This window comes from Rattus norvegicus, chromosome X (genome assembly GCF_021556685.1).
Source record: "Rattus norvegicus strain SHRSP/BbbUtx chromosome X, alternate assembly SHRSP_T2T, whole genome shotgun sequence".
Lineage (NCBI taxonomy): Eukaryota > Metazoa > Chordata > Mammalia > Rodentia > Muridae > Rattus > Rattus norvegicus.
Window position 1 is genome coordinate 105,265,170 of NC_141554.1, and position 20,005 is coordinate 105,285,174.

General features: G+C 40.7%; 1 protein-coding gene and 1 non-coding gene across 2 annotated transcripts; both read left to right on the top strand.

The window, feature by feature from the left end:
• Positions 1-770: 770 nt before the first annotated feature.
• Positions 771-878, top strand: LOC120099559 (U6 spliceosomal RNA). Its single transcript, XR_015647201.1, has one exon. It is a non-coding gene; the product is annotated as a U6 spliceosomal RNA (small nuclear RNA).
• Positions 879-1,986: 1,108 nt separating this feature from the next.
• Tnmd (tenomodulin) lies at positions 1,987-17,484 on the top strand. The gene is made up of 7 exons (NM_022290.1): positions 1,987-2,251; positions 2,417-2,548; positions 10,950-11,090; positions 11,306-11,407; positions 14,499-14,652; positions 16,632-16,798; positions 17,112-17,484. Exons 1-7 carry the CDS (start codon positions 2,204-2,206, stop codon positions 17,319-17,321), a joined length of 954 nt encoding a protein of 317 aa, NP_071626.1. The 5' UTR covers positions 1,987-2,203; the 3' UTR covers positions 17,322-17,484.
• The last annotated feature ends 2,521 nt before the right edge of the window (positions 17,485-20,005 follow it).

A 20,005-nucleotide genomic window follows, 5' to 3' on the forward strand; every position in this document is an offset into this window, starting at 1 on the left:
GGTGGCACAGGCGTAGAGAGTTGGTAGGCTGACCAACTAAGATTCCAACTAGGCCCAGATCCAGGGCTCTGAATTGGCCCACCCCAACATCCATCCCATCTATGACCTACAGAAGCATATGAATGGGTCAGTCCTGTAGATCCCAAGCTGTGGGATCTCCATGACACAGGGCAACAGTGGAATGTCTAAGAAGGGTCCCAGGGAGGATCAAGCATTGGTGCTGTGGCAGAAGCCAGAAGCCTCGAACCAGACCAATGAACATTTGCAAGTAAAACCGTATGAGCAAAAGGCTGTACTGTGTGACACACTGTGACATACCATGGCTTCCATAATGAGATAGGTTTTGGGGGGAAGGTAGTTTTTGTTTTCTTTTGTCGGGGAGGTTGCAAAGGAAAGGGGTGGATATGAAGGGATGGGGAGTTGAGTGGGATTGGGGTACATGATAAGAAATACACTAAGAATAAAAAATTTAATTGAAAAATGAAACAAACAAATATGGAACAGGTGAAGAAACTGAGAAGCAGAGGAGATAGACGAGAAAAAGGAAACAGTGTCTCCAAATGGGACAGGACTGACGCACATAGGAAGTCCCAGCGACTACACTAGGGCCTGCACAGGTCCAAACCAGATGGAGTCCCACCACTGAGATGGGGATCTCCCATCCCCCACCAAGAAGCTATCTCCAGTGGACAGCCACTCAAAAAAGAAAAATCAGTTTCTCCCATGGAGTCTCACTGGATATATAAAACCACATTTAAAGAGCATGCCCGGTGCTTGCTTCCACAGCACATGTAACTAAACTTGGAACGATACAGAGAAGATTAGCATGGCCCTTGCGTAAGGATGACACGCAAATTCGTGAAGTGTTCCATATTTTATTAATTGGATCAAAAAAAAAACCAAACAAACAAACAAAAAGAGCATGCCCCATGCCCAGCAGTAGCTGGCCAACCTAAAATGAACTCAATGGTATTTTGGCAGATTTTTTATTTGCCTGTCTGTTTTTTAAGACAGGTAAGGGTGGGAAGATGGGAAGGATCTGGGAAATGAAGAAGGGAAACTGAGACCAAAACTAAATAAAATGCATAAAAGGAAGAAAGGAGAAACAAACAAACAAAGCTAGCTGGCATCTTGATCATGGACTGTAGCCTCCAGAAATGTAAGGACTGTATTTTTCAAGAAATAGAGTTTTTATATTCAAGTCAGTGATTCTTCTGTGCTTTGTTATGGTAGGCTGAAAACTAACTGTAATCACCAATCAAGATTAGGATTAGTAAAAAGAAAGTAAGTTGGGGGAAGTAAGTGTTAAAAAGGAAAGAGTTTGATACTTAACATACTGAGCTTGCAATTTCTGAGTTACACCCAGATACAGACGCATGAGATGCTCAAATGGCTTTGAAAGTAAAAGACAGAACTGGGTTACAGGCACAGAATTGAGTCACATTGCTATAGAAGTGATATATTAACTCCAGGACTGGATACGATCATTTAAGCGGTATATGTTAAAGTGAGAAAAGCATGAAGAAACATCATAAATACCAGCATTGAGAGACCAACTAAAGAAGAGAAAACTAATCACAGAGATGGAGACGAAGAGAGAAAGCTCACAATTGCTCTTCATTTTATCCTGGTTTCAATTATAATTCGTCAAATAAACGTTGGTCTTGGCATTCAGAATACTTTCACATAGTGAGACATGCTATCTTCTTCCTTTCTGACTCTCGAGCACCCAGGAAAGTCCCTGATACTTGATATCCCTGCAACAAATACTTGTTTAATTGCATGGAAACGAAATTAGAACTCTGTTCCCCTCTTTTCGCCCTGTTTGCTTATTTCTGGAGTGTGCAGCATGTATTGCCACTGGTATTTTAAGTTCATAGTGAAAAATCATTTCAGTGTGTCCTCGGCTTGATCCCCTTCCAGCCCAACCCTCAGGACAATAGTTTTCATTATAACCTTCTGTCTTTACCATTCTGGATGGAATTCTGTGCACAGAAGTTATATACATATATGGGTATATCTATGTAACAAATCGTAGCACGGGAGCCCCCTGGGCTCCCTCCGGCTCTGGTATGACATATTTGAGCCATATAAATTCAGCTTCTCCTCTGGCATCTGTTAGCCGACTCACTTGCAACTCCACCTCAGCAGTGGTCTCTCAGTCCTCTCAAAGCAAGGAAAGAGCACTGTGTGCTGGGAGACCATGGCAAAGAATCCTCCAGAGAACTGTGAGGGCTGTCACATTCTAAATGTAAGTTGATTCATATATTTTCCCTTTTGAGCAGAAGCATGGTTTTGCAGATTTATCGTACTGCAAAGTGAACATTAGAAAGTGAAATTGAAGGAGACTTTGAATTATGGCTTGCTCTATTGAGGGTTATTGTACATTGTTTCATCCTTTCTGTTCTTTGCTTAGGCAGAAGCTCTGAAATCTAAGAAGATACGTAAATCACTGAAGATTTGTGGACTAGTGTTTGGTATCCTGGCCTTAACTCTAATTGTCCTGTTTTGGGGGAGCAAACACTTCTGGCCCGAGGTATCCAAGAAGGTAAGTAACAGAAACTTATCCAGTGTTTTCTTTTCTGAGTTTGATTGAATTTAATTAGGGATTAACATGTAAATTAATTTGAAAATGAAAAGTCTTTTCATCCTCTTTTATTCATGTGGGGGCATAGGAAATGATATCAAGGTTCCTTTCATTTGCTTATTTAGACGAGAGGAAATTGTTTCTACATTTTAGTTAGTAGTGACGGGAGATAAACTGACCCACTCCTTTATGGTTGACTTTAAGGAGTTAAATCTCCTGGAAGCTTTTCTTTTTATGTAAGAAAGAAAAAAATATACTTTCCATCTTCCTTTCCATTATCTGGGCAGAAAGTGATGGAAAAGTAACCCGACAGTCACATAAGAAGAAACCACCCGGAATGGCAGTGAATGATTTTCAGTGATTATGTTCTCACTTAACACATCTGCTGTGAGGACAGGCAGCAAGTTCCTGTCCTTGTCAAGGAAGCGATTCTCATACCTGAGTTCTGAATTATTAGTTACTTAACCAGAAGAACTAGAGCCTTTCGTCTCCTCAGCAGTCACAACCATTGTCCCAGGGAGATACTAATGGCACAGGTAGATACAAGGAGCTCTAAGTCATTAATCACAGGTATGTCAAAGAAACTTCTGACACTGAGGACATTTGGTGAAACTTGGTTGCCATTGTAATCTGCATTCTCGTCCTACCATGCTATTGTTATTTCTGAGCTTGTGTGCAGTGGACACGTTTAGGTGTGACCCACAAAAAAATTGTAGTCTTTTCTTGCTAGCAATTAATATTTGAATGAAAATGAGATGAGCTACAAACCCATGAAGACAGGTTTCTGGCTTTGCCATATTCTTCTCTATTTGTAGGTCACTGTCGTTGCTGCAGCTCCTGCAGGTGTTGTAGTTAATTTTTTGTCATGAGATACTCATTTCTACTTGGTAGCAGATGGAGAAAAGAAAAGGCAGGCAGAGATCCTGGAGGGAGAATGAGACCAGAAGAAAATGGTTTGGCATGGACCATTAGGAGCCAAAGGTGCAATAGGAGCAAAGAGTTCATGGGGAAAGACAGACAAAGGGGGAGAAAAAGAGAGTAAGCTGGCTAAGTGTCCGACAGAAAACCCAAAAAGTAAGGCATAGCCACCCTGGGACTCCCTACCTCTGCTGCAATACCTGTTTGTATTTAGTCTCAAAGGATACCTTATAAAGTTTAAGTGGGAGGGAGAGCAAACAAGCCTAGTTCTTTGTTTCCCTTTTTATTTACATCATGTTCCAGAAAGGTTTTCAGGCATCACCTACTCCTATTAGCCCACCCCCACTGCCCTGCTGCTTTTGAACTATTTACTGTTCTGATGTCTTTCTAGGGAAGCCAACTATGTTAAGGTTAGCAAGGTGTGCAAAGAAACCACCATCAGAAAATGAATCGAGAGCCAACATTCATTCCAGCACAATTACTTACTTCCACTACCACTTAGCTAATTCTGAAAGTGATATGCTACCCCAAAAGTTGAATCAGTGGTTCTCTTGGAAATTGCATGAGGACCATAATTATATACAGAACCATAAATCATTTAAGTTGCTGCAAATATAAGTCCTTCATTGGATGTGGTAGGGAGCTAATCTTCTTGACCATTCATAGATACCTGTCTGAACAGAAAGCACATAGCCTTTCCTATTTTCTTGTATTCATTGGCAGTATAAATGTCATTCTAACAGTATTAATGTGTTTTTCTAATCTTACCATGGCATTTGCCTCAGTGCGGTAATAAATGCCTAGGGAGTGACTCAGGAGATCTTGCCTTTATCTTGTAAGAATTCACACTCCCTAGCTGAGTTCATGATCTCCCTTATCTTCCAATTATGCTACCTTTGTTTCTAATTTCTGTTCTTTTAAATATGATTTTCAAAAAGTAATTCTGTCATTCCTGAAGCCAAACAAAAAATTCAGGCGGTACATACATGAAAAAGGTGGGATGTGCTATTGATTAAAGTTTATTCTAAAAGAAAAACAAATTAAAGTGCTCATGAAGTAATTCATCTTAAGATATATAATTTTCACCAAAAAGAGTGCAAATGAGCGATCAAAGTTATTATGAAAAAGTGCAGATAAAACACATTACCTATCTCCTAGGATAAGTTTTTCTACCATGAACAAGTACTGTTTATTTTCTATTCCAACAAGAAATTGCAATATAGGTATTTTTCTTACATAAGTCCTGGACTTCACTACAAAATCAGGTTGGGATCACTGTAAATCTGGAGAGCAGGTAGCAGCATGCATTCTTTATCACTCAACTACTACCTTCTAAGTCCCAGGCAAGCAGCTTGGGAGGCTAGCCATGTACCTCCTAGAAACTAAGACTCTGACTAGACCTGTATCTGAGCAGTTAAGAATCCAGGGAAATTAAAAAGTAGTCAGATTAGTCTGGGAAGAATATTTCCAGAGGAAAACGATCCAAGCATCTTGTACAAATTTAAGACTCTCTCTGCTTAAAAGTATGGGGTGGAATGAAAGGCTGCTTAACAAAGTAAAAAGTACCATGGTCTTCTGGACTTTTCTTTAGGTGCTTGTGGAATTTGAGAGGATTGTGTAGCCTTTGGTTGAGAGGGAACTATTGATGCTTTTCTGTTTCATGCTTGTAGTGATACCTTTGTTGTCCTGGAGCTTCTCTAAGCTCTCAGTGTTTGCTCTTCCAGCCCCCACAACACTCCTTGTTTTCTCTTTAACATCTGTTTATAATAAACAGTGTTTTTTAACATCCTACATCTGGTGTTGACATTTCCATGCTACTAAGTCTTTCTCTTCCCTCCTACTTTCATATGCACAAAAGATCCAGACTCCTGATCTCAAAGGGAGTAAGCAATATTTGACTCCTAGTATACCTCAATCACACATCATGTGAGTACACACAGACACACACACACACACACACACACACACACACACACACACACACACATCCAGGAGAAATATAAGTCAAAATTATTCTGAGTGAGCCGCTGTACTTTTATCCAGGCCCCAGGCTTCCTGAGCCACAGGCATACCTAGGAGATTTGAAGAGATTTGAAGAAAGCCAAGATCATAAGGCTCTGTGTTCAGCTTTCCTAACCAAGCAGGAGAAACATATTCAGTTCCAGAGATTTCGCAAGGGCACCATATTGAGGATCCACTTCTAAGCAATAACTTCCTTAAGATCTATGAAGTAGACTTACTGGGGGAAAAACATGCTTACTCAAAGCTCCCTGTGTTCCACATTGAACTTGAAAGAATTAGAAGCCAATTCCTCAACTAATCAAAGCAACATGGAGAAAACAAACCAAAAAGGCTGTATTTCTTAAACCATCAGTTTATAAACACAGCACATATTTTGTACCCCATTCTTCAAAACATTTGTGGAATGAGACATAAACATAATGAGTTATGTGAAAGAAATGTTATGTGCTTCTCTGCGAGACATCAGAGCTATGTGGTGATTTTTAGTGCTGCTGGGAGATGGTCACCCACTCCCCAACAATCAGCATATTCTTGGACACGCTCCTTCAAGTTCCATATTCTAGTTGGATGAGATGAGAGGTCATGAAGATAAGGGAGCATCCTGCCCATGCAACCCCAATTGCAGAAGACCACTGAAACAGTCTCATTTATGTTTCACATCCAAGATCAATCATTCTGGGCTGAAACTCCTTTGCACAAAGGAAACTTCCTTGCCAAGTGTAAGCCCATCTTTCCTTGTGACTTTTTTTTTTAACAACCAGCATTAGCTCCAGACCAAGTCTCTTAAGTCATCTTTAAGCACACAGGGGACAACTTTTCTCTCTAGATTGCTTAGGCATCTAACACAACACTCTGACAGTTGAAACAAGGAATGGGAGAAGCATTTAAAACCTCAAGGGAAAAGCTGGAGATGTAGCTGGAATCTCTTAAGCAGGGAACTGAGTTTCACCAGATGCCGCCACATCAGCATTTTGGGAAAGAAGGCATCTCTTCGTTTTCTTTTCTTTGCAAGATTCAAATTTTACCTTTGTATGACAATCCTTAATGGGCCAGTTGTTACTTTAGACTATTCATAGATACCCCTTACAATTTCTATGAAGCTAGATTCCAAGTGCTATGAATATTTACTCCTTATTCCTAAGGCAGTATTTGTTTAACTGAGTACTTTATAAGCAAGTGTTGTCTTCAAGTAGAACTATCATGAGTGGCTGAAATGGAGAAGCTCAGGCGATCAACAGGTAGTTGCAATCCACCAAGCAACCTGACAGGGACCAGACCAAAAGTGAGAAAAAAATGGATTTGCCAACAACCCAACATTGCAACTAGAGAGGGGATACAGACAGGACTAAACCTTTAAAGACACACTTCTCCAAAGTCACACAACTTGTAGGTGAAAGAACTAACATTAAAACTAGAACCTTTTCTGGGAATTCTTTCCTGATCTCCAACTGAATTTGGGAATTAGAGAGAGGATTGTGGATACAAGAAAACTTCTCTAGTATCTCAATTTGGTAGGTGGAAGAAATGGCCTTTTCTTTCTCTCTCTCTTTCTTTCTTTCTTTCTTTCTTTCTTGTCTTTCTTCCTTTCTTCCTTCTTTCCTTCCTTTTAAAAAGGAATGTCTGGCTGCTTATGCCAATTTTTTCAGGGCTGAGAACTGGTGATTGAAGATGCAGAAGGCCAACTATGCATAAGAAATAATCTGTCAGCACTGTGTTGGTGGAGAAATACCCAGAGGACCTTTAATTCTCGCAGGCTAGATTGGTAATAATATGGTACAGTGCTTTCCCTTCTCTTTCCTTTCTGCCAGCCTAACACCTGCTAGCCAGCTATTCTGAGCATGTATTTCATCTTTGGAGAGTGTACCTCATAAACAGACAGTAAAGAATGAAGGTGGAAAAAAAAAGAGCAGCTAGATTAATCACAGCTTTCAGAAAAACAAACCTAAGCCAAATGTCCTCAAATCCCTGTCAGGACAGGGTCCAGCTCCTTGCCCCCAAACAGATCCATCACACTAAGGTATGAGTCAGCTTTACTCTTTATAAAACCTTTCTTTTCTGGTCTCAGAGACTGTCACCAACAGAAACAAGAAAACAGGGGAAAGTGTTCCTATTGCAGGAGGAAGTCAGGGCTTATTGGCTACCCAAATGGAAGATTTAACTGGACTGAGGACAGAGTTCCTGGACAGGGAATAAAAATGGATTTGTATTTCCCCCATACTTTGTCAGTCCCATCTTTGTACACATTGTCATACCCCCATTATCCCACTGGCCTCTATGTCCTATTCCAGCCCTTATAAGGCTAGTAAGAACCCATTTGGATTGTGTTGGAAGCCTTGAGCACCCCTCCCCATATCTCTTGCTCCTGGTATCACAGTACCTAAAATGCACCACTACAACCCTATTCCTTTGAGTGAAGCATTGCACTCCATTTTTCAAATTGGCAAATGTATTCTCCGTTGCTAATAATTAAATGTAAAATCATTTGTCAGATCGGTTTCTTCTCTTCCATAAGATCCCTAAAGCCCTGGCAGATTCCTGGTTGTCTAGACAGGAGACAAGGGGACAGATGGAAATGAAAGGCATGGAAAAAAGGCTATGAGGATGCAAAGTGGACAGGGTATGGAGATACCAGAAAAGGGGCTCATCCATTTGCCAATTTGGCAAGGGCCCATTTCATGTCACATGCTGTCCTTGCTCTCCTGGAATAAAGCTAAGTTGGGGGCAAAGTCTAAGGAGAGATGCATGGAGCCCAATCACACCTTCCTAAGGTCAGCCATCCTGTCTCTGCTTTAGTTTGTTCCTGGACAGGGCAAAGGCATTTAATTCTTCATCTTCAACTGGGGAGCCCAGGATCTTAGTAGACAGCAAAGTCCTTCTGATGCCAAAGGCATGAGCTCAGTCGTCATATGGGCCAGTGAAGCTTGCATAGCCATTACCCAAGTAGTGAGCTCCACGGGGACCTAAGTGAGACAGTATGTCTGGATTTACTCAAAGCCATCCCCACACAGTCCAAAGTAAGTCGCTGGCATCATCCTCCTAGACAAAGGACAGTCTGTTTCAAAAGGACACCTTTGATAGCAGAATTCCATCTGGGTGAATATGTAGCTCCCTACTCCTGCACCCTCCCACACACTAAGGATTCAAACACAAATGAAATCATTCTGATCTCACTCTGTTTAAGAAGCTACCATTGCTAATACAAAATCAACATGATGATTAATAGGTACAATTAACATGGATGCCTCTTCCCTTACCAAACAACAAACAAACAAACAAACGAAAACCCAATTCTTTGCAGAAATGTTGAAAATAATGAAGATCTGCTGAGCTTGGCAGTTTCCAATAGTGCTCATCCAGAAAGGTGTCCAAGTAAAGTGCACTGCCAACAGTGCAGGAAAAGTCATTCCACAGAAGTACACTGAAATTTTAAATGTCACCAGCACAGTCCCATAGTCTTCTACTGATGATTGAAAATGCAGTCTGTATTTTCTCTTTCTCTTGCCCAGGTAGGCCACAGTCCAATATCCCCTAGTCTCTAACCCAATTTTTCCATGCAATAATCCATCAGTGGTGCTACTGATGAAACAAACACCCCAGTCCAGCCCCTGGTGGCTAGCACTGTCAACATTTGTCTCCACAATGGATAGTATTTCTAACGAAACTGCCCCCTATTGGGAAACCTGACAAGGCTGTGTCTGAAGTGGATGCCTCTGTCCTTTGCTTAAGTCAGCCAACTGACTGAGAGCTTTTTTTGCCATACCTAGAAGTTTCTCTTCTCTAGCTGGCACCAAAGCTGAAACTGAGAGGATATTTAGAAGCAGAAGCAAATAACAAGCCTAAAGGAGTTTTCTACCTGTTACAAAAAAGACTGCCTTTCCCAAGTTAACTGTGTGGTTGCTGGAAAGTTCTCGATACGCTTTTCCTTTCCTTTACAAAAATACCTGGCCAATTCTTCAATACATTCCTTGGGAAAGATGAGAGTGTACCACTGATAACAATACTTATTCAACAAGTAATCACTGTTCATGTCTAAGGTACTTATTCCAGGGCATGGGGAGGTAAAATGGCTTTGCCTCTGTTTTCTTTTCAGTGGCTCCATGAGACTTTTCATGCTTGAAGTAACACTTGTTTCTACAAACACATCCAACTTGTTCTTCTATTTGAGTTGGGAAATTTTTGACCAGGTTAAACTAACATGCTGTCACGCACATCAGCAGACACTAAAAACAACCCAACCCAATGGAAACTGAAGGAGGAGGGTGCCACTAGGAACTGTGTTATTAGAAAGCAACACTGGCTCCGAAGGCAACTTGCTTCTTCGGAAGGACAAGGGAATGTGCAGAAACCTAACAGGGAAAGGCCTCCAGGCCACCGGGAGACACCCAGGCTTGCAAATGGCACCATCAACTCCAGCATGCTTTACCACAGAGATCAGACTCCTCCGGAGTTCAGATTGGATTCTAGCCCCAAATATGTTCTAAGTTATAAGTTGCATGATCAATCCCGAAATAGAATACATCATGTGGCTGGGCCTCTTGGTCCGTGATGAGAGAATTGTCTCTTTTAGAGAGCAGAAGGAAGTTTGGGGATTTGTTTCAGCCACTCAAGAAAGGCTTGATAAACAGCCTTTCAGAAGCACTCTCCTTGGAAGGTTCTGTTAATTTATGGCACTTTACCCTGTCACCAAAGGCTATCTATCCAGAGGGATCTACAGAAGTTGAAAACAATAGAATCACATTTTAAAAACCTAACTCAGCAATAACTTGAGTGGGAGTTTTACCCTATAAAATAGAAGGCTAAGGGAAGGCAGGTGACTGCTAAATTTTTAACGAAGAGATATAAATTGGTATAGGATAAGTCTATGGGTTAATATTGGCCAGTAACATCTTGAGGTTCTAAAAAGGGCAAACACAATACTGTTGGGACACTAATAAAATCTGGCTATGGGAATAGAGAGTAATGCCTAACCACTCTAAATGGTTTCACATCTCTTTCTAGGACATAATGGATGTCATGGAAAGGATGGGAAGAGCAATCACAGAACACTTAGAAAAGGAAACAGCATAGGCTTGAGGTGATCCCTAGGCTTAACACAAGGGGAAAATACTTTACAGGCTGGTTTACAGACTATCGTTTGCTCCTTAGCCAAGGTTGCCAATAAAACCATTGGGATGCTTCATAATTAGTTCAGCTGTTTGGCTTAAATACAAAACACTGACTCTGAAGGGATTCCCTGAGCACCAAAAAGCACCTCATTTTAATCCCAAGTTTTAGAGACTGTCCAATGGTAAGATGCTGAGATAACCCCTCAGTGCGAAGGTTCTGAAGAGAGATGATGGCCCAGATATTTGCCCAGTGAAAGCCTTTTATGAAGAGGCACCCCGACTGTGTTCGAGCTTCTTTCTCTTCCTCTGCTCCCCAGACCTATGGCATGGAGCACACTTTCTACAGCAATGGCGAGAAGAAGAAGATTTCCATGGAAATTGATCCCATAACCAGAACAGAAATATTCAGAAGTGGAAATGGCACCGATGAAACATTGGAAGTCCATGACTTTAAAAACGTGAGTTGACTGTTTCCCCTGAAGCTTTTCCCTTAAAATACTACAATAATTGCATCGCGTTAAAAAAAAATAGCCTTTAACCTTCATTTAATTTACAAGGAAGCCTTTCCTTGGAATTCAAAATTTGCTAGGCTGGGGACCTAATAGGTCATGGGACTCATTAATTGAAACAAGCACAGGAAATTAATTGTATTATTGTTGTGTTTGTTTTATAGGGATACACTGGCATCTACTTTGTAGGTCTTCAAAAATGCTTTATTAAAACTCAAATCAAAGTGATTCCTGAATTTTCTGAACCAGAAGAGGAAATAGATGAGGTATGTGAGTGAGAACAATGATCGTACTAAAAGGTATCATTCACTGGCCGGTCACTGAACTAGATGTTCTCTTCTCATGAAATCCTCAGTCTTGTAGATAGGATTATTATGATTATTGTTATCCCCATTGTCAGATATAGGATCTGGGATTTAGTACCAAAGAGTGACTTGCTGAAAGTACACAGCTAGTGAGTAGCAGATTAAGGTCTTTAACTGAGACCTTTTAAGAAAATGACGTTTGTGGTTTGGGGTATAACACTATACTTTTATACCCGAATACCTATAAAAAAATACTTTTTGTTCCTGAACCAATAATTTCTGGTGAGAGGAATTAATCAGAGGAACAAAAGTAATCATGAGTATGAGAAAAACTTGAAGAAAATGAGTCCAGGGATGGAGAGATGGCTCAGGGATTCTAAGTTCAATTCCCAGTACTCATCAGTCAGCTCACAGCTGTCTGTAACTCCAGCTCCAGGGCTATCCACCACATCTGGCCTTCAGAGGCAACTTCATTCTTATGCACATTTATATCCCAACAAATATACTCATGCATACCCAAAACTAAAATTATAATAAAAACAGGGGCTGGAGAGCTCGCTCAGAGACTAAGAGTACTAACTGTTCCAGGGGACCCAAGTTATCAATTCTCAGCACTCATATGGTGGCTCACAACCATCTGTAACTCTAGTTACAGAAGATCCAATGCCTTCTTCTGGTAAAGCAGACGTACATGCATACATATACCTAAAATAATTTTAAAATTAAATAATTAAAAGAAATTGTGTTTAAGGTGGGAAATTGGTCCCAAGGCTACAAGAGGATCATACCACTTCCGTCATGCTCCAAATGTTCACCTACCTTAAAGGTTTCTGTTTGTTTCCCTTACCGTGCTTAATAATCCAAAGTTCTCAGAAGAAAAAAAAAGACAGAGAACGTCAACTTAAGATGAATTCTCTGGATCCACTAAACTAAAATGACTAAGCCCCTGCTCCAATTAGTGAATGAATGATCTCAGGAAGTCATGGGAGAGGGGTTATCACCCACCTAAAGTACACCAATCCTCACTGTCCTTGAGGTTCTTTGGGGTTCATTTAGTTTGGTTTTGTGTTTAAAATTGGAAAATCGAAGGTGGGACTGTGGCAGTGGCATAATGGACTCTATAGACATTGGAGTCTCATTCTCTTCTTGATCCCAAGTTCTTTTTCATGACCTTCTTTTCCTTGTCTTTTATGGGAAGTGCTGGGGGATTGCATTATTTTCCCTCACCCAAGACTCCCCAGAGCTGTTGTTAGTTCCCATGTCACTGTTTTCCCTGTGCCTAGAAAAGTTACAGACCCCTACTCCTAGAATTGCCCATCAGAAGAAGAAAGTGTCTCCAGAGGGGATGCTTTGCTGCTGAGGCCTATGGTAGTGAGAGATTTTGTAGAGTTTCATTTTGTTTCTAATATGCTTATATTAGATGCTTGTGAAAAATGGATTGATTTCCAAGAAATTAGGAAGTGGTATGGAAGCAATGATAACGTGAAAGAAGATTGGGATTTAACGGGTACTACAGAGCCAGAGAGAAGAGTCAGCAGGTGAAGGCACCCAGAGCCAAGCCTCATGATCCAAGTTCAATTCCCAGGATCTGCATAAAAGAAGGAGAACTAGTTCCTGCAGGGCTGTCCTCTGTCCTCCACACGTGCACTGTCATATGGACCCTGCTTCCCCAACACACAATAGATAAACATATTTTAGAAAGCAACTACATAAAAAATCATCTGAAAATGTTTACAGAAAACATTTCCTGTTTCTGTACAGACAGGCAGCAATGAGAGCCTAAAGCTATATATAATAGGATTGTTCTGAAGTGATGTAGGAACGAAGGCCCATATCTTCACTGGGCCCTAATGGTTTCTTCTTCTGTTAATTTGGTAAGATCTTTAAAATCATCCACATATTCACCTCATGATAGTAAAATCACCCTGTTTCCAAGAAAACAGAATGTCACACTACAGGTCTCTTTTAATGCAACAAAAGTTTGTGGTTGGAAAATTACAAAAGCCCTCTTATTCTGGACTTCCCTCAGCACGGTGTTCAGGGTGTGCACCTGGAAAATATGCAGAGTCAGTATCTAAATAGCCCCGAGTTTGCTAACAATGCTAGGGAACACATCAACCTCATTTTCTGCAATCCCTTTCAATGTGTTCCAAGGTCTTTACAGACTCAAGGGCAAAAGGGCCAGGACTTGAAAGTTGTAAATGGTTCAGAGAAAAATTACACAAAGACATATTTAAGTGAATAAATAAACACACTGAAAATTCGAAAAGCCAGGAAGAAACAAAAGAGGGGAGGAAAAGTCCCTATGAAGAGCAGGAGTAAAGCGATGAAACTGCTTTGACAAGTTGGTAAGAACTGGGTATTCGAGGCAACTACTGGTGGCACTAGAAGGGGAAGAGAAGATATTTTTAACAAAACTGCAAAGTGCTGTGAACCAGAGCCCTGTGTGAGATAAATGTTAAGCATCTAGAATGAATGGGATTAATGAGTTGACTTCCCATAAGCGGAAGACTTTAAAATAGGGAAAGCCAGATTTCTTGTAAATCTAAGATGATAGGTTAATTTAACAGATCTTACTAGTTTGAATTATGAGAGGATTTTTGTTTTTTGTTTTTTTTGTTTTGCTTTGTTTTTTTTTCCATCTTGAGGTGAAATCCTGGGTCCAGCCTTAGCTACACTACTAAACCATGGCAAGTATTGGCCCATTTAAAGGGGAGACATATAAATCACTCATAGTACAAGCTCAAATGAAAGCTTATGTGGCCCAGGGAGTGCCCAGAACACCATGAAAAGCCTTTCAAGGAAAATGATGGCAGGTGAAGCCCTTATTTTAGTGAGTAGTCTTGCAGCCAGACCCAGAAGGAAAGGATCGTGTGGTCATTAGCTCTTCTGTGTGCACCTACTGCTGGCATGACATGGAGATAGCTCATGAGCAACCAGCCATAGCATTGCAACCCAGGCTCAAAACATCCTGGGTTTCAGTACTCCGTATCATCGAACTGGCCCCACTATTCTTCCACAATCCCAAGTCCAACCTACTTTCTTCTTTCAGAATGAAGAAATTACTACAACGTTCTTTGAACAGTCAGTGATTTGGGTTCCTGCAGAAAAGCCTATTGAAAACAGAGACTTCCTGAAAAATTCTAAAATTCTGGAGATTTGCGACAATGTGACTATGTACTGGATCAATCCCACTCTAATAGCAGGTGTGGTCTCCTGTCCCCAGTCTGTTCCTTCCAACGATGGTAACATGCTAGTCATAGTGGTACACATCTGTATTCCCAGTGCCCAGGAGTCTGAGGCAGGAAGATGTTGAGTTCAAGGCCAATCTAAGCTACAGAGCAATATGCTATCTCAAAAAAAAAAAAAGGAAAAGAAAAAAAAAGAAGATTGTAACAGGTTAATGTTTCCAGCATTGAGAGAGCACATTTCTATGAAAACAAATGATCAGTTTATACCTTCTTGGAAGAAACTGTATATGCTGACTGTGGTGAAGAGGGAAGTTTTCACAGCCAAGTTATAAATCAGATAAATTAATGCTGACAGGCTTTTAAAATATCTCAGGAAAGGTAACACCACCGTAATGTGACCAGTGATAGCAGAAAGCTAATCTATCTTTCTTTGTACATCTATATTCATTGCAGCAGGGATACCAGACTATTTCTCAAAACCACAGTGGGCCCAACCCAAGAACTGGAGAGAGTAGAGACCAAACAAGTACACGACTGTCTCAAGAATTCGCATGTCAAATGGCATTCTACCCTAGAATTAAGGACAATCCTGTTTGTGTGGTGTTTGGTATGTGGTGTGGGGTGTGTGTGTGTGGGGTGTGTGTGTGTGTGTGTGTGTGTGTGTGTGTGTTTGTGGTGTGTGGTATATGCGTGTGTGTGTGTTTGTGAGTGTGTGTGTGTTTGTGGTGTGTGGTATGTGGTGTGTGTGTGTGTTTTTGAGTGTGTGTGTGTGTGTTTGTGGTGTGTGGTATATGCATGTGTGTGTGTTTGTGAGTGTGTGTGTGTTTGTGGTGTGTGGTATGTGGCGTGTGTGTGTGTGTGTGTGTGTGTGTGTGTGTGTGTGTGTGTGTGTGTTTAAGGGATCACTATAAATGGGATAGAAGGTTAGAGGTCCAGAGCAGAAAAGTACAACCTTCAATTTGAGAAGATGAAGGTCCCTAGACACATTATTCTGTCTAGGTGTCACAGACTTGGGCCTCCCTCATCTTGCACAAAGACTACTATATTATTCAAGGCAGCACAGTCCCAACACTGCAAGCCTCTATTAGAATTATTTGGAGTTGTTTATTTTGTGCTTTTTTGCTGTTATTGTTATTTTTAAAGGTGACAAATGCAATCTGGTATCCTGGACTTGGATGCTGCAAAACAAAAAACAAGGATGAAAATATCGATGTCTAATCTGTAGCTTAATTAATAGCAATGAACCAATGCTTACTTATTAGTTTTGACAGTTGGACCACAGTTGTATAAGATAACAAGAAAAGGAGTGAAAAAATATGCAGGGACATATACTTTCAGCAAGTCTTCCACAGACCTAAGTTGAAAATAAATGAGACATGGGGCGGGGAGAAGGGGGGCAGTGCTGGAGAGATTTCTCACTGGTTAAACACACTGGTTGTTCTTGCAGAGGACCAGGGTTCAATTCCCAGTGCCCATTTAGTGATTCACAACCATTTTCAACTCCAGTTCTAGGTTATCTGATACTTAGGGTTATTCTGCCCTCTGTGGACACTATATGTGTGTGGTGCACAGACATACATGCTGGGCAAAACATCTATATATGAAAAAAACATAAACTAAAAAATTGAGAAGCAAAAGAGAATTGATGGGAAGGCAACTGATACCAAATCAAATCAGACAATCAAGAAATATTTTGGATCACTTGCAGCTAAAAATAATTGAGGGAGACGGAAGTCCCTTGTCTTGTCAATTGATTCTATTACTAAGAAAAGGAGTAAATGTTTGATGCCAAACAAGCGATGAAGTTGGTGAGAAGCCAAATAGTTTCTAAACCTATCCACTTAAACAGCTAGGAAATGCAGCCCATGCGTGCCTAAATTATCCCAGTCAAAGGGCAGACAAAAATAGCTCTCCTTAACTTTTGTCCTCCTTAACCCTCCTCTCGGAAATGCTTGCAAAGTGATGGCATCTCAATTTTGTATTTCTTATCCTAGTTTCAGAATTACAGGACTTTGAGGAGGATGGTGAAGATCTTCACTTTCCTACCAGCGAAAAAAAAGGGATTGACCAGAATGAGCAATGGGTGGTCCCACAAGTGAAGGTGGAGAAGACCCGCCGCACCAGACAAGCAAGCGAGGAAGACCTTCCTGTTAATGACTATGTGAGTGCTGTCCACTGCACTCATGTTAGGGCAGAAACAAAGGAACTCTCATAAAACTTACTACCTCTCAAACACTTGGAAAAATTATCACAGATTTAACAAATACTTAAGAAACTCAGACTCTCCAGGGAGTGTGCTCAAAACCAATTCTGATGGCATGGCAACATCTCCATGATTTGGCTAAGACATTTAATGTCACATCAACCACCACCACCACCCCCAACTCAGAGTCACATAGTATGCTCTTGCTTGGCAGGACCTCCTCCTAAAGAGTTCTCCATCCAACACTGTCTTCTTCTTCTTCTTCTTTCAGACTGAAAATGGAATCGAATTTGATCCCATGCTGGATGAGAGAGGTTACTGTTGTATTTACTGCCGTCGAGGCAACCGCTACTGCCGCAGGGTCTGTGAACCTTTACTAGGCTACTACCCATACCCCTACTGCTACCAAGGAGGTCGAGTCATCTGTCGTGTCATCATGCCTTGCAACTGGTGGGTGGCCCGCATGCTTGGGAGAGTCTAATAGGAAGTTTGAGTCCAAATGCTTAACCTTTTGTTAGCCAACATATAATTAATGCATGCTACTCCATGAATTTCTGCATTTGCCTCCAAGTAGCCTATCCTCCAGAATTATTTGTAGGATATTCCTCTCTTCGTGTTCTAATAAACGTCTACATCATCATCAATGGCCTTGTTGCTGCTGAACACAATGGGGAAGTGTTTGCTGAGAATACTCCTGGCAATTGGATGGACTAGACCTGCCTAAGATAGATGGCAAAAATGCCAGTTTGAACTACATCACCAGACTTGGGTAGAGCATAATAGTTCCTAAATCCCCTATTTTTACTCTGCTGTTTTGACAAAATAAAAATGAAGGGGTGATGACAAAATGTCCCCAGAAGCAATGAGGAAAAGCATAAACTTGTGGGCATAGTCCCAGTGCTTAATTACCTGAAAGGCATGCTGTGGGGTTCAGAGTCTCTAAAGCTGCTCGTCAGGCAGTGAGTCACAGCAGGCCAACACTTCAATATCCTAACTGCTCCAACTCAGCAAAGGAGAAAGCTAACTTAGCAAAAGGGGTCCTGGATTTCCCTCAACTTTGGACAAATTTAACATTTTAGAACCTTCATACCTGACTTTTCTTTAACATCAGTATCTGGCTCCATAATGTTCCAAGGCAATTTTCTGAAATATAAAGACCCATAAATAAAACCCACAGAAACAGACATACAAAATTACTGGGGTGAAAAATCAAATGGGCTTTTTCTTCCCAGACTACAGGGAACTAGCCATTTGCTACTTAAAACTGTAAGACCTAGTTCCCAATTACCCCATCTTTTCCTTAGGAATAGGAAAGAGTACAAAAATGAAAGAAAAGAAAACTGGTTAAAAGGTAATGTTAACTTTGATGTCCCTTGCAAGGTCAAGTTTCAAAATTCATGCTCTGCCAATCTGTCACACCCCTTATAGTTTCATTTGAAGATAACAGCCTCCATTGCTCAACTAAACATTATTGTGTCATGACAATAACTGTCCGGAAATTTCCATCAAATAAAACCCTCACCTGGTCCACTTCTGTGGACCAGGAAGTCAATTCTCCCACTACCCCATTGAGAAAATACATAGAAACAGCTATGACCAAGACTGACTTAGGATTAGCAAGTTACTAATTAATAGCATACATGCTTTGCTTAAGGCTATTAATAGTCACAAAATGAAAGTACAATCAAATATATCTAACAATGTTCCCTCCATTATTAATTACTTAAAAGGCCCCAGACTTTTTTGGATTACTCCAATTATAATAGGAATTAATTTATGTTTGAAATAGAAAAATGTGAAAGATGAGATCAATTTGAGGCTGTATATACTTAGTGGTGTTAGCTACCATTTTTTTAAAAGTAACTTACTCTTTTTAACACTGTTTCCAATGATTAGCCAGTAAATTTAAGTTATGGAGGCACTAAACATTGAATAGTCTCTAGGATACAATATATACCATGCTCTGTGAAATTTCCTAAGAATGACAACCAGCATACATGATTGCAAATACAGGATCATATAGGAAAAATAACTACAGTTGTATTTCCCAGGTATATGTGCATACATGTACACCTATACACACCCACACATATAACCACACATATTAGGAAGTATGGAGTTTTCTAATTTTGGAGCCAGGATTCCTATTCACATTTTCCCCTCCTTTCTTAACTTCTATTCCCTGCCCCTTTCTCTGTCTCCATTCTGGAATATGAACCCAGAGTCTTGAGCATGTGAGGCACCGAAAGCATCTTATTCCAATAACATAACCTCAATCCGCTAGCGACTTCACAGTGAAAAAGTATGAGTCCTTTAATGAAGCAGACTATTGATTCAAATGGGGAAAGAAAAGAGCGTGTTTAAGAAACATTCAAACTATCCCTTGGTTTACAGGGAAGAAAAACAGCACCAAAAGAATCAAATGAGCCCATACACATTAGACTATTCCAGCTTAGGTACAAGCCAGAAGGGAAAAGGGGACAGTGTTCCCACTTCTGCCAGAGCTCTTCACCTTCAACTCCTTACCATTTTATCCCTTCTGCCACACTCAGATCAACTTGATAGGAGGTAGAGCAGCCTCACTGACTCCTGCCTCTCTTCCCTATGCCAACTTCCCAATCCCAAGGAGCAACACCAAAGAAACCTCAGTTCCCACGTGTATGTTTCACCTGTGTATAAATATGTCCTACATGCATGCCTAATGCCCTTAGAGGCCCGAAGAGGGCACAAGATCCTCTTGAAAATGCAGCTGAAGGCAGCTACAAACCACTGTGTATGTGCAGAGAACCCATTCCCAGTCCTCTGTAAGAATAGCAAATGCTTTAAACTGCTAAGCCATCTTTTCTGTCCCCTGTATTTGGTATTTTAACTAATCTCTCCACTAGCAGAAATTTAAATGTATCTCTGTCCTCCATGCCAGCCTCTTACCAAATACCCTAAACTCTCTCTCCTACATCACACCTCAATTGTGTTTGTAGTGTAGTACACACGCTTAGCCTTAACAGTGACCACCTGCCCTTGATGAAACTCCCACATTGTAGAATGAAGTTAATTTAAATGTGTTTACATGAAATTTGCTTTTCACATACAGATTTTATTTGTGTCATTTCCTTACCTGACGATCTCTTATAGGTACTTACTATATTAAAGATCAGGTGTAAGTTA